The following is a 15,527-nucleotide window of genomic DNA, read 5'->3' as shown; positions in this document are numbered from 1 at the left end:
ACTTCAAACCGTGCAACGATCGCGCTATTCGAGCATTGAAATCTCCAGTTTCTCCAGTGCGCTGTGACGAGGCAAGTAAAAACATTTTACATAAAATGACCAATAAATTACACGTATTACGTATAACAATAAAATCACTACAATAGATTACATGGTATCAGATTTTTCTGAACGTTGTTAATATATGTATATACCTTCAAACATTCCCGTGTAAGCGCCAGAGAACGTTTACCCACGGAAACTTTCTTTTTCGCAACGATTCAAAGGACGCGTCCTCGGAATTCTTTCTATTAAGACTACGTATAAAAACGAGGAAAAGAACCCTTTCCATTATACGTTTAATGGCACAATATCGTCTGAGCAAAGTGTTCCCCGACGTTTAAAGGAACGACGTGCACGCACGTGTATACGTGTACTCATCGCTCACGAGCGTGTAAATATCGCGTTATCGCCAGTGAAATTTGTTACGGCCGTGGTTCTCATAAATGAAAAAAGAAGAAAAAAGGGAAGAAGGCGGAGGATGAGTCGCACGGCGATTCTTATCGGTGATCCTGCTCTTCTTTCGCCAGTTGCTCCTCGCGAGGTCGTCTTCCTCTTCGAGGCCGTCACGTTGCAGTCGTTTCAAGAGCAACGCCCAGCCAGGGTTTACATCCTTCTGACGGCAAGAAACGAAGAGATGCCGAGGAAGGGACGCGAGTAAGAAGCGGATAACGAGGTGAAGGAGAGAAGAAGGAAGGAGGAACGGTCATCAGCGGAAAGATTAAGAGGAGGAGCAAGGACCTTCGGCAAAACCGGTCATCGTTGTTCGTTCGTTCGCGTAAACGCGTCTTCCACCTCGGGGAGGAGATCGCGCGGTACCATTACTCGCGTCGCAGATCTGCTCCGTAGATTTTACGAGACACCGTGAATAAATTCCATGTCCCTGCGATATGACGCGAGCTTCGTTTGCCGTGTTCTTGAATCGCTCGATTACACGCCGCTTCGTTACCGATCATATCTCCCGACCGTTAGAGCAAGTTGCTGCCTTTTCATTAAAATGTTCTCCAATGCTGCGACATTCAGGCTCATGAGTTGCAAACCTATCTACGATCCTTTCAATTACGCTCTCCTTGATTTTCTTAGTAGGGGGGCAGAATTATTCAGTTCTCTTCTCCTTAAGTAAATGATAAATCTATCTCTTTGGAAATATCGCGAGTTTAATAGCAGAATCTATGTATGAGAAATTTAAACGAGTAAAAATGCACATAATACGCGGAAGTGTATATAATATTAAAAAATCTCTAGTGACAGTTAGAAGCTCGGCTTACATTTCATTTCTTTCGTTGTAGTTATGAAAGTATACATTTGCATAAGTATCCGCAATTTGCCAATAATTATGAATGTTGTAATTAAAGATAAAGGAGGTTCAATTTCTTTCGTATAAAAATTTTCATTTCCTCAAAATGATTCTTTAAGTACATTTAATGTTTTCGTTGCACCCACGCTATTTATGAAAAACATCGAAAGTTGTAGTCATCGCATGACTTTCGAATTTCCTGAGAGAATGGAGAGTTGTGGATCGGATGGATATGCAAACACACGGAATAACTTTCACGTTACCACGGCCGATCTTGTAAGTTCCGGTGGGTGGCGTGGGTGTTCATCAGGTGGACGTTCATGGTGCGTTAGCACGAAGATCGACCTTACCCAGATCGATCGATGAACCTCGATCGCCACCGCCTTCTACGCCCACGTAAAACTGCATGCGATTGAAACTGGCCAATTGCCCAGTTTGATGTTATAACATCCGAAGATACGCCCATTTTTGAAACTCGTTTTTTCTATTCATGACATCATCCACCTACCATTTATGTCCATAGCGTGGCCAATTAATTATGTAATAGGGATACTAATAGATAGATATTAAAAGACTCGTCGTTTAGAAAAGTTGAATAAATGTTCTATTCATATAAAAAAGGAGAAATACTTTTTAACTATCATCAACTATCATCATAGCTAATAATAAAATTTATATATACTTGACCAAATGGCTACAAGAAAGAATCATATTGCGATACGTAAATATCGAACATATTCCCGTGAAAAAATTTAAAGAAAGCGATCGTTTTATGTGGTTCCTAGTAAGTTTGATGTGTTTTCACCACAAAGATTGTCGGAATTCACGGATTTGGGATGATTCTAGCTAAATCCTGTAATTCGTACGTATATCGTGGGAAGCCTTTTAGGTAGGTCCCATAGACATTCTGAGTCAACTATTTGCCTCTTTAAACCTTGTCAAAAGGAGAAGACAAGAGAAGCAGGCGCGAAAAGAATCTCATGCGCGGCCGCTCACATGATGGATAAATAAGCAAGTACTCTCGAGTTGAAGCACTTGCCCCGGTACTCACTTGGCATACGCTTTCTCCAGAAGAGCCGGCCAGAATTGATCACTGTGACGACTTTGCACGAAAGCCAGCCGTCCGTGAATCGCCGGTAGCCTGTCGTCGACGAGAACTTCGACCCATGCGCCGCACCACCACAACCGGAACCTGAAGACCCCTGCGTATTCAGCCGTTGGTGACCCAGGTGGTTCTCCGCTGTTCCCGAATCCTTGATCAGCTGGTACCACCCTGTAGAAAAGTCCCTTGCTCAAGTGCAGAACGCCCAGGCAAGAAACTAACCATTTGTCACCTGAATTTAAGAATAAAGTGTTGAAAGTTCTAATAACTGTAACGAATAAAATAAATAATTATAATAATTATAAAATAAAAATATTATTAATTATACAAATATAAAAACATATCTGAGTCTTTTGTGGGATATCCCTTCGTAATTTGAATAAAATCTAGATATTAGTTGTAAAATATATACTAGAAGGATTCGAGAATTGTTTAGCTAAGTTTTACAGTATAGGACTTCATCTTCTGCGCTATTAATAACGAATATTCCCCGTAATGATTATGTAAGTAAGCAGAAGTAAGAAGATATAAACGAATGTTTGACTAACGAGGCTTACGAAATTGCTCTTATCCTGAATGAACTTTTACTGAATGGAAATGAAGACTTATATGTAAATTGTAGGTGCATTGATCTTCGAAAGATATAGTATCTAAACAATGGCAGACGTACAAGCGTGTTTCATGAACTAGGCAAATTATAACTGCATTTTCTCCTTTGCACGTGTTCTTTATTCATCGCACATCGGTTCAACAGACACGAAACTAACCATATTACGATCCAAATGAATTCTTTTTAAGTATATTCCGTGCGAGCTACGAGTGCTCTGTTATCGTTAATTAATCATCTGTAGAATCGCGAGAAATCTTTGTAATTGCATTGTTCGTTATTACTCGTTACATTATTCGAACCTATTAGAGAATAGTAAATAATGACCGAAAGTAAAAGGGTATTAATACACGTAAATGCAATAAATTGACGTACAACTTTTCCTTTCCTCGTGTCTCATAATTAAACAGGAAAATGTTTAACAAGCGAGCTGCATAATTCCTGATTAGACCTTCGAAAACGAAAGTTAACCGAGCAATAAAGTCGTCGCGGTGTTCGATCGCAGAAAATGTTCTCACGACGTTACGACACATGCCGACCGAAGATTAAGAATCTGTTTCGCTCCTCTACGAAGTTCATCAGGGCTCTGTTCCATAATTTATCGAATAACTTAAACGCCTCTCTTTCTCTTACATTCTTGTTCATGCATTCTCACGTTCGCTTCTATTCAAACGAAAAAAAAAAAAAAGAAAAAAGAAAAGAACCACACGTGCATTGTTACGCAACGCCTTACCAGAGCATAGCAGCTTAATTATTCGACTTCCGAGAGAGAAACCAAAGTCGATCGTCCCGATCGAAAACACGACCGGTTCGAGGTAAAAACCTCGTAAATATATCGAATCACGTAAGTACATGTTGAGGACATTAAAAATATCATCGATCGACGAGTTTTTTTCGATTCGCCAAAAATAAACCGCCGTTAAAGAACGCCTCAGAATTATCCTGAGATTGACGAGGAGAAAAATCTCCGAGCGGTTGCGACACACCGACCGGTACAAAAATAGGATAACACGCGTGTCCGGCTCTCACGATTTTCTCTTTGAAATTAACATCGTCGACGCCGACGAGATTGGCGTTAACGCGGCGTCGATCGGACATTTTGCCACGACCCGATTAAATTGTGTCTCTATTCAAACGGTGAATGCATCGATCCACTTTCACTAGAGCCACAACCGCGATGACGACGAGACCCGGTTCCGAACCGCAACGATTACAGATGAGCTAACCGGTGTCCAGTTTTCAGCGGGTAAACAAATATTTTTCCTCGAACCTGTCGTTCCCGCAAGCTTGGACGAGGAATAATACCCACGAAACCGGGTCCATTGTAATTATGCTTCGAGTCGGACTCGACGTTTGCGCTGACATCGGTGTCAAGAGCTGGAAATACATTGTGCAAGAGAGTACAACCGATTATGGAGATGTACACGGCTTAAAATCGGATTTTACGAGGGACATTCGCGGTTCAATAATACCTAAATATTACTACATACATATAGGAATTTTTATTATCTTTGGAATAGTATCTTTGGAAGGACGAAAAGATACAGGTAATTTCAATATGAAAGTAAAGATATAATTAGACATATATGTGTTAAAATAGAAGTAATTAAAAATATAAAGTACACACGATGCAATATGATTTAATGATTATTATTCAAGAGCTAACTCAGGTATGGTATCCTCTATGTGACGTTTATTCGATCTATCGTGACATATACAATTCGAAATATGAATTTTAATAAAGTATGTCTGTAATAAGGAATTCAAATTATAATATAATTCGAGTTTAATATAGTTTTCCTCATTATACACGTGATTAATAAGTGTCAATTTCATTTTATGATTTGAACATCCACTTATGCCTATCCTAGCTGTATCAAGTGTCCCATGATTTATGAACGGTAGTGTACATTCTCTCTTTTTCTATTTTATAACATCCATCATTCATTTCACGTAACTTACTTGGATATCTTCAAGACAATCTTGTAATTTTATTGAATCGTGGGGTGTAATTTGTAAATAGCGCGAAAGTGATTCGCAAAGATCAAACAATCGGCTTTCTCCGATTGGTAAGAAAATAAGAGATAATCATCAACGAATCGTAATTATAAAGCGTAACAACACGTAATTCGTTGTTTTTATTATAATGTTTTTCTCATATATTAAACGTTTAAATAATTGTTACCACGGTCGCGTTACACCCGCATTTTTCTCATTGGAACGTAAATATGTATGCCAGCGCTTGTAGAGCGGAAAAGAAGGTGCCTCGATTATTCAAATAAACGAGAAAGAATGGTTGTCTTCAATTCAGCGTGCAGACCTGTAATTCTATTGTCCAGCCTCTCTCAAACTTGAATTCTAATTCTTTCCACGTTCTCGAAATACTCACCACCTCTACGAATTTTTAATTTCCAGCATTTAGTGCGTTTCTTATATCGAAAAGGAAGAAATGTCGTCAAAACGAAGAAAATATTTTATCCGATGGACTATTCGCGCATTTAATATAAAAACTTCGATCTCAAAGACCAAAAATTCCAATCTCTATTTTATCGAATATTCAATCGTATCAACTTCTAGATAAAAAATTTATCTTTTGAACACTAAATCCATTTCATTTACGTCCGCGAATAATTCAAAGTCGATTAATTTTTAACAGTATATGCGATTATATATTTTATCTTCCATTATCTATACCCTGACAATCAAATCTCAATACTTGTCAAGTTGTAATGTTGTATTATCGTCCAAATTAAAAATTTTAACGACTCGTAACTTGTATCTTATCTTCCATTACACATACATGAATAACATCTCTGCACTTCGATTCCAATTTTATCAAATAGCAAAACGTGATACCGTTCAGCTTAAAACTTCATTTTTTAAATGAAGGAGTCGGCTTCTTTTGCATCATCCGTGGAGAATTTTCAACGATTTGCAATTTGTATTTTATTCTCCGTTACACGTGCGTTAATGGCTGGAAACAGTGAAACAGCAAGATACTCGGTTCTATCGACGTGTCGCATCGCGGTCGACGAGTTGCGACGCCAAGTATAGTAAGAGAACTCGGACGCATCGTGAACTTAATCTCCGTCTTGTGGAGAGCCGGTGTAGGTAATTCACGAGCATCGTAACAGCATCGTGGACGGAAGTCGAGCGATCCGGGAATTCGTGCAAACGCGTTTCTCGAAGACGACGCGTTCACAGCACCGTGTCCCGTTATCGTGCATAAGTACGTAAGAGTACGCGCGCAAGCGGGCAAGGATTACCATGACACGTGATTGTTTCTTTTTGACCTACATTAAGGCGATTCAAATTGCTCCTGTTACGAAATAAGCTGATTCTAATGTAAAAGAGATGTTCGATCGTTTTATGACTTCTATACTCTTTTTAAATCAATTCTTTTACAGATTTGCCGTGGAATGTTTTCTTTGCTGTCTTTATTGTATATTTGGTTTATTTCTGAAAATATCCGCCTGGGCGGTGGATTTTTAAAATAATTTTCATGCTTTATATCACGTTTCTGGAAAAGTTTGATTTTTAGGAAAATAAGCAAACTGTGCATTTATTTTACTAAACTTAAATGCTTCTAGATAGAATTTTTCTCGCCAACTTTTCATTATATAATAATAAAATCTAGTTCTTTGTATTTCTTGTAAATTCTGGAACAACCAATTTCTAATTCTTATATAATTCAAGAAAATATACTTCTTATAAACTTTGAATTCGTCAAATAATAAAAGTGCAGATTCCATGTACCAATAATTTTCATTTCGATAATTACAATATTACATTTCGATAATTCTTGAAAACTGAAAGTAAACCGTAATTGTGAAGTCGCTAGTTTTTTAATATTCAGAGTTATTGACTTCTACATTTTTACGGGGTGAGTACCAAAAAGGAGCTGTACGAGGTAGCCATACAATTATCATACAATAGCGATGAGTTCGGTTATTCGTTAATTAAATCGCCGAGAATATTGATTATACCGGTATACGGTCGTAACTGTCGTGCCCCGAAGAAAGTTCGTTTGGATCTAACAGCTTCGAGCCATAAGTACCGTAAAAACGACCACGCTATACATATCTCCCACGTTCTTCAAAGGTTACCAGAGTCACTTTCAGGGTTTGTACGATTTCGAGGTCGTTCACAAAAAGACTTGACAAGCATGTCGACTCGCGTAATATATCTATGACAATAATAACGTTACGTTATTAAATGGCAAATTATAGTAGTCGTAGCTAATCTGAAACGTGTGAAAGTGTCTCAGTGATGTCATGAAATGGTAAAACATAATTTAACGATAAAAACGTGTGACTTCGTTATACCTTTTAAAAGTTTAATAAAATTATTACGAAGAAACAATACGAATGTAGAGTTAAACATTGATATAAAATAATTCAAATTTAACATTCGAGTAGCTTATACGAGATAAGATAACATACATAACTGTTTGAATAAAATACTGTAAACCGTGCTCGCTTCGGTTTTTGTTAGGAAATCAACCAAGGTGAAGTGATTCATTGATTCACGCGTATGCACGCATGTGAACCATATCATTAGGTTTGATCATGAGAGGATTCTTTACGCCAGAAGGAAGAGCGAAACAGAACGATTTGATTTTATTATGCTTCTATATCTTCCGCGTTCATTTTATCTATCGGAACTATTTCGCTTTGATTTATGATAAACTGATAGGTGCGTGCAAAATATTATATAATCATGATGATAATCTAAATTAGAAAATAGAAGTTTGATTTCCAAACTTACCCATTTTCCCGGGAATTACGTCGAACTGAGCTGGTGTGTCGTTGACAAATATTGGACGATTGCATAATTCCTAAAAAAGAAGAAAAACGGAAATACGGTTATTCGTCTCTAAAATCCTTACTTCATATATAATTCTTCGAATTCTTCATCTTTAGCGGTACATAATAATATTATTACATAGAACTTTTATGTCACATTGATTCCTGCGAAAAGTTTAGAGCAATAAAGAAAGTTATTTTATATCGTGGTATTAATTTATCAGAAGTTATCCGACTGAAACCGACTCAGTCACAGAACAAAGGCTGATTATATAACGCTTCGTTTTATCTTCTACAACGCATAATTATTCCCAGACGGACGTGGAATGCGACTCGCAATGGGCTCTTGGCTTTATCGAAACCTACGGAGCAAACTTTTTACAGCGTCGCTGTTTTTTATCGTCCCTTCTGCAACTTAGAAACGGTTTCCACGTTGCTTCCGGTTTCGGAAGAAACATTTCCGCAGAATTCCTCGCGATCACACGACGTAAGATTTAGACTGGTAACGTAACGTGACAGATAGTCGTTAATTACCGCTAATTACAATCCTCTAACATGACTCGAGCGTTCGCAGTTCGTCATTTATATTTTCATTGCCACGTTCGTTCCACTTTTACCGTGGCACTTCCGATTTCTATTAACGAATAAATCTTTCACGATCAAACGTGTAACTTAATGATACTTTTCTACAATCCCGTAAGATTGGTCGATAATTCGCTCGACAAATTAACAACGATAACGATATGTAACAGGTCTTGTCAAAAACGAAAACAGTTCTAAAAAAAACATATTAAATCTTGAAACTTTAAATCTTTTTCCACATTACAGAAATACGTAGACATCCACGATCCAATACTATGAATTAGGTATCAAAAGACTTTTAAAAAACAAGCTTTCAAAAAAACGAATGCAAAATCATGTATGATATTGCGTCATACATATAATTTATATTACTTCTATTTAATTTATATGGTAGTCATCGATGATCTTCCTTTTCAGCACAGAACATTTAACCTGTCGTTCCTCTTCACTACTCGTGTCACGCTCACCTTCGATCCTTTCCGGTCGTAGCAAAGTGTGACACGTAAATGCGCCTCTCACGTAATACCTATTGCGTGAACGCAATTGTCGACTGTGTTGTAGAAACGCACCGATGTCAGTAACTTTTATTATGATCATTATACGCAACAAGGAGAACCATAATGTCTCGTTTCAAAGGCTAAATAGACTCCGCTTACGCGTTGGTAACCATACTCTTTGCTCTTTTTCTCGTTTCTGCGGATCGTCGTAAAATTTACGTAATTAATCCGCTGAGTTACTGATCCCATGAAAATTCTCATACTTCCATTAAACGCATATTTCATTCAGAACGATCTACTTCGATAAATCTTCGGAAAATCCTTTATTACCTTTTACTAAAAATTTTATTACTCTTATAGTCCGTTTTACTGATATATAAATGACTTGGTCATTTGAAGTTGTAGTTAAGGAAATTGCGTTACAGATATTAATCGAGCAATTTTATGTAGCGACTTTTTGCTTGGCAAGAAACCGTTAATACGTTATGTACAGTAAAGATGTTACTGCGCGATTATGAACACGGAGACGGTAAAGACATACGCTATGTGTCAAGGTTGCATAGTGCCGCCGTTACGGTTCCTAGATTTCAGATTCTTTGTCCTTCCGTCTTGTAGAAACTGAGGTAAATCAATGTCACTGAGTACAGACCGCATCAATGACGGTATAAAAATTCTAATATAAGAGTGGTGAGAAATTTTGTAGAATTAGTAACAATTCAAAAATCCGCCGCAACCTAAGGCATTGTAATCGGAAGACATACACGTAAACTCCTTAGTCTCATGAAATCCTAAAGCAGTGGGACTATGAAGGTATATTTGAATTGATCTTGAGTCACAATATTTCAATTCAGGAAGCATGACGAGATCTTGAAACTCAGCTGGAGTTGATACGAATTCATTGGATACTGGACTGAACCGTCTTGGAGCTGTAGAATTGGATAAAGCTAACCCAAGTTCATAAGCAGATTATTGGACACAAATAATACCTACCATTCTAGATACTCTAAAAATCTCATGACAGGAAACCGTAGAGGAGAACGTAGAACATCCTGAACTTGTAAACCCACAAGAACGACGTCATGAACAAAAGAACACCTTAAGATAAGGAAGTATTGAATTATGAAATAGCTGGAGATCGAATGACTTTGAACTTGTAAATCTCCGAAGAAAAGTACTTCAAAATCGTGGAAGATCGTGGAGTTTGCGAAAGATGAATGGAATATCTTTTATTCTTAATGAATTATTATATTAAAGTATACGAGATGATAATTAGGTAAAAAAATTACCTTTGGTCTCTTCCATTGAAACTGAAACGGAGGCGTTTGATGGTAGAAGACCGACGTCTGCGTGGCTGGAAATTCTGGGTCTTCCCATAGTTCACCTCGTTTCAAGCACGAACGCTTGATTCGTTCGTACTCGCTCATTACGTCCTGCAACAATAGAATTCCATTCGTTAGCTACGGTAATTACTCGGACTTTTAGTATCTCCACACGCATTTACTTTCTGTTCTTTGATTCGCGCATGCAAAATTATTACGTAACAGTCCATCTGAATTTATCAACAATATTTTTACAACGAGTAGGTCTTTCACGGTTGAATCTGGTTTAGTGTATTATATTCTTAATTAATATTTATGGCAAGCTATGTATGGAAGGTGAGAAACTAACCGTACACGTCGTTTATTCGACGCTTCCCATACTTAACTCACTATTATAACCATTATCACGATGGAATTCCCCCACGGATTTCCATTCGTAACGTTACGTGCAATAATTTTAAATATTAATATTCTATCGTCGGCTACATCAACGTGTAGATTACGTAAGATCGCGAGCACTGTGAACATCAGGCGCATTAAAAACGTTTATTACGACCTCGATAGGATGTGATAACGCGTTTCAAGACCTCATCGAAGAACCATTGTATCGAGGTCAACACTTTCTCTCCTGGCTGGAAGTCTTCGTTGCTCAGACAACGTTTTCCTTTATAACCGCAAGCAAACTCATTGCGACCGGCGGAAAAAATATTTTTAGTAATCATTAACCGTAAAACAAAGAGGCAATTTACAATTTGTATCCGAGGGCGTCATAATCAGTGGGAAAGTGGTACAAACGTGCCTTTATTAAAAATGAGATAAGTATAAAACAAATAACACATAAAATCGATATCCGAGTTTCTCAGAAACCAAACTGACGAATTCCACTTTTTATTAATTTCTTAATTTCGTTACATAAGTACATGATTAATATTCGATTCTCAAGAAACAAATGACTTACTTTCGTAAGCTCATTTATCAGAAAAGGATGATATAAATAATGGTAAATTCTAAGGTAGATTTAAAAAGCAGTGTTTATGACATCGTCAATTTCCTCTACTTTCCAATCTATGGACTTTATTACTGTAGTTTGTGAGCGATTCGATAAATTTCTGAAGATTAAAGGTTTCGTCATTCGCGCCACTTTTCCCCCGGGTCATCCACGAAAGTTTATTACGATAAAACTTAACCATAATCTTGTTTTATATCCTGAGCATCTTTAAGCTAAACTTCATTCTGTATTATCTTAAAAATATGACCCTTTAGATGTAACGTTGTATATATCTTTCACGTTGTAAATCATAACTAGCATTAATAGAAAATGATGCAAATGGATCATGAACGAATTGTTTCTTTCATTTCAATAGAAAGTAATTATTTCATGCAATTGGTGCTTATATTGTGATCACTTCTGTCATTTTGTTAATCAAACGTAACGACAGGACGTAATAATTATATATCGACGAACTTTCTACAAAAATTATATCATAAATATTTTGTAACAGCAAACATAACCGTGGACATACTACTTTCCTCCCTTTCTAATAATACACGAAGTTTCTTCTGCAAGGATCGTAACGGAGATCGCAGAAATGTGCGATCTCTCGAGGCAAAAGTACAAACGCTTTCGAATCCTAACGAATCGACGATTTCCCCTTGGCGAATCGTCCGTCTGCTATTACTCAAAATCATCGTCACGGAAGAGATGCGAGAACTAGCCTAGGTATTGGCGATTTGCACGCGCGAAAGGAGGATTTTCGACACGGTTGAACGAGCGGTAACACCGCACGATCATATTTTGCAACGCCGCGCGGTTGATAATATATTTTCACTGCGTGTAGGCGATAACGCGAAGGGGAAGGTGCGCACACGCGTGCAAAAGTAACTCGTGAAAGCGTCACGGTTGCGAAACAGGTAGAGGTAATTACAGAAGGTTGGACCCGCCACGTTCTGACCATTGTTCCAGCCAGTCAACTAATCCGTCCGCAGAACAATCTGGTGCACCAATTAAGATCGTAATGAGTTGCTACCGCGTACTGACTAATTAGAATGCCTTCGAGGCTCCTCCACATTGAACAATTTCAACGGTTCACAAATTTCTGTTATGTTATGTCGTTACCTCGGCATACCGGGTTAAGGCGTGCATTCTTCTATTGTTATACTGGTTGACAAAAGGTGCGGTTATGTTGTTTGCTTTTTTAATTAATCCCTTTTGCAATAGGGTTACGTTATTTATAACGATTTCTCGCTGTCTATTCTTGAAACAATTTGTCGAAATTTGGATTTAAATAGGTTGTGTATTAGTCATATGTTACAGCTTAGTTTGCATTATAGGTAGAGCGCGGATATTTGTCTGTGGAAATTTATATTTTTATTATATTTTTATTTTATTTTATTATATTTTAATTTATATTTATATTTATAGATACAAGTGAGGAAATGGAAGGCAAAGCTATGCTCTCGCAGGCATCGACTAAAAGTTCAATTTCTTCTTTTTCTAATAAGAAAAAATTCACCTGTAGTCGCGTTGTCAAATACGCGCACGTCTATATAAACATACAAACGAGTGCCATTTTCGTAAGCGACAAATTGTCGCGTATTGTGCGTAGCGACTAAACAGAGATTTATTTTACAGAACAGTTATACTATGTATTTATATACTTTGGACATTTTACGTACTTTTGGCCTGAGACATTTTCAGAACTACAGAGAATATGATTGCATTTGGGATGCTTAGGACGACGACTTCATTCGTTGGAATTTCAAATAGGAGTTTTATATCTCGTGTCTTTTACTTGATTATAAATCATAATATTTTCTCGCAATACGTGACGATTAATAAATTCTGCCAATCAAAACACATGAGTACGTTAGTGACAAGCTTATTGAATTGCTCGTTGTTCAATGAACCTAATGAGCAAGGAAACCCTCTTGTCGAACCGTGTCGTAGGTAACGCGTCCGTTGTAGCGGGATAATGATTCAGACTGTCGCTGATAAATTTTAATTCCGCAAACCGGTTTAAAGGCAGTTGTGTTTCGGTAGACCAGTAACGAAGAGGAGCTTGGACGGCTGAGCGCACAAAACCACATTGTTTTCTTACGGAAATCTACGAGATCTACCGTTTCTCGCAAAACAAATCGTACGATATGATATATTTCATTTCTCGAAACTGGCTTCGCTTTCATGCGAAATACTTTCACTCTGTTCAAACCATTCGAATTTATCCTTAAGCAAATCTACCGTCGTTGAACCGAGTAATGAGATAGTAAAAGAAACTGGTCACTTGTGACATCGTTCGCAGTTACAAGTGGCCTTGACCGATTCGCGTTCAACAAAGGATTAACTGTAAGTAAGAACAATGAAACGAGAAAATGCAACATTTCGTAGAATTTAAGTCTACTATATGAAAAATTATTTTGCCATAAAGAAAATGATATACATAAAATTTGTCTCTATTCTCAGACTCTTTCCAAGACGATAGATAGAGTATTTTAACTAACGGAGCAACGTTCTAAGATTCTGATCCAAACGATTCGGAACTCCGTAAAAAATTATCCAATTGAACAAACGAAAATGCTGGCAAGAAGCCTCCGGTCGAACTTTATTTCGCAGGAAACCACGCGGACGTTTTATTTACTTTTACAGAATTACCGGTTGCCCGGTATCTTTTTTTGTCAGCAGCAGGAGTAAGGAGCATCGAAGCCTCGGCGCAATCATTCGACGAAGGGAAGCATGAAGCACACTCGCGGCTTGGTATTCCGTCAGAGATAGATGCCCCTGGCACGTACCACGGGCAGAGAGAGAAAGAGAGAGAGAGAGAGAAAGAAAGATTTTACATTGTACGTGCCAGGTTATTCGACTTCGCCTTCCGCTAAACCGAACACTTCTCTCCGATCCACTATATATATGTTAAGCCGTATAATAGCTACCATACTCTGGTACCGGTCGGACTAGTTTCACGCTTGGTTCTCCAGCGGCCTTGGAGCTCGCCAACCACCGCTGCAAACTCGCGACGAGAAAACCTTTATGGTTTTGCCTCTCCCGAGACGACGTTGCGTCGGACCCTGTCGTGGCCTCTCTACGTGGATTCCGGCTCCCCGCCTTCCGGAATTTCAGCTGTTAGGCTTCGGCTTTTATACAGCTCTACGATAGAAACGACCGACCCGGGACGCAAATTACCGACGATTCACTGCGGTGTGCCTGCAGCGCGGAATCACGCTGGTAAAACGGACCGATTGGAAATGTTCTCCTCCGCTAGGAAGGTGTGGCTCCGGATGATAAAATTTCGCGACTACGCGGGAACGTGGGTTAGTAGGTGCTGATTGGGTGAATAAAAGAGTGTTTCTAAGGAACACTGTTTTGTATGATCTCGATAAAAAAATATGGATTAAGATAAAAAGACGAAAGAACGTCTTATAGATCATAGGATATGTTTACTTGGGGTATGGTTAATATGTAGAACTATCAACGTTTTGTATTACATTTGAACTTTTTCACACAATTCATCATCTTAATTATTCGTAATTTGAAAAAATATATTAAACAGAAGTTACCCTGTTTCTACATTTATAGGTAGGTATATTCCTATCTGAATAAAAATCGACATTAATTTCATCAAAGGTAGGTATCTACATGTTTTCAGCAGAAAATATAAACGCAGAAGAAATGTAAATATGAATGTAGAAAAATGTAGAATGTATGAAATCCATCATTTCTGGATCGACAAGCTTAAAATCACGGAAACACTTGGCAACATGAACGTGATTCAGTATTTGCGTCCTCGATGACTAATCATACACTTTCTATTTCCTCGATCATTTTTCTTTATACTACGTACACGTTCATTTCAACGAATCTTTTAAGACAGGTGTATAACTAAATGCTTCGAGAAATTACGAAATTACGAGAATTGTATGAAAACGGAAGATGAAAACGTATCTTTCCTATGCTGACGAATCCTTTCGACTCTTCGCACTCCAAGAACTTAATGCAATCAGCAACTTCAATCAACAACTTCAACACTTTCCATAGTTTCTTGATACCATAGTTACATATATTTTAAAGAAGAAAAGATAATAATAAATATGTACAAACTTTATCAGTTATACAAATATATAACTAAACATCTTTAGAATCTCGAAATTGTAAGAATTACGTAAGAACAAAAGATAACATTTCCTTTCGCTGTCAACTATTTTCAGACAATATTCGCATATGCTTTGATCAGCTGTTATTGACAATGTGGTAAAAATAGAATAGATATAGACAAGTTACTCAATGA

At 37.7% G+C, this 15,527-nt stretch overlaps 1 protein-coding gene across 2 annotated transcripts in view; it reads right to left on the bottom strand.

The window, feature by feature from the left end:
* Positions 1 to 15,527, bottom strand: part of LOC117233300 (calpain-C) — a 38,256-nt gene that overhangs the window by 9,582 nt on the left and 13,147 nt on the right. For both annotated transcript variants that reach the window (XM_033493460.1, XM_033493461.1), the window contains exons 3-5: positions 10,216 to 10,359; positions 7,813 to 7,882; positions 2,388 to 2,670 (exon numbers count right to left, since the gene is read on the bottom strand). In XM_033493460.1, coding sequence (XP_033349351.1) covers positions 2,388 to 2,670; positions 7,813 to 7,882; positions 10,216 to 10,359 — 497 coding nt within the window. The remainder of the gene's footprint in view (positions 1 to 2,387; positions 2,671 to 7,812; positions 7,883 to 10,215; positions 10,360 to 15,527) is intronic.

Source organism: Bombus vosnesenskii, unplaced genomic scaffold (assembly GCF_011952255.1).
Source record: "Bombus vosnesenskii isolate JDL3184/JDL3185 unplaced genomic scaffold, Bvos_JDL3184-5_v1.1 scf7180000013295, whole genome shotgun sequence".
Classification (NCBI taxonomy): domain Eukaryota; kingdom Metazoa; phylum Arthropoda; class Insecta; order Hymenoptera; family Apidae; genus Bombus; species Bombus vosnesenskii.
Note: the sequence above shows the minus strand (reverse complement) of the source record. Positions and strands in the feature narration are given on the sequence as shown.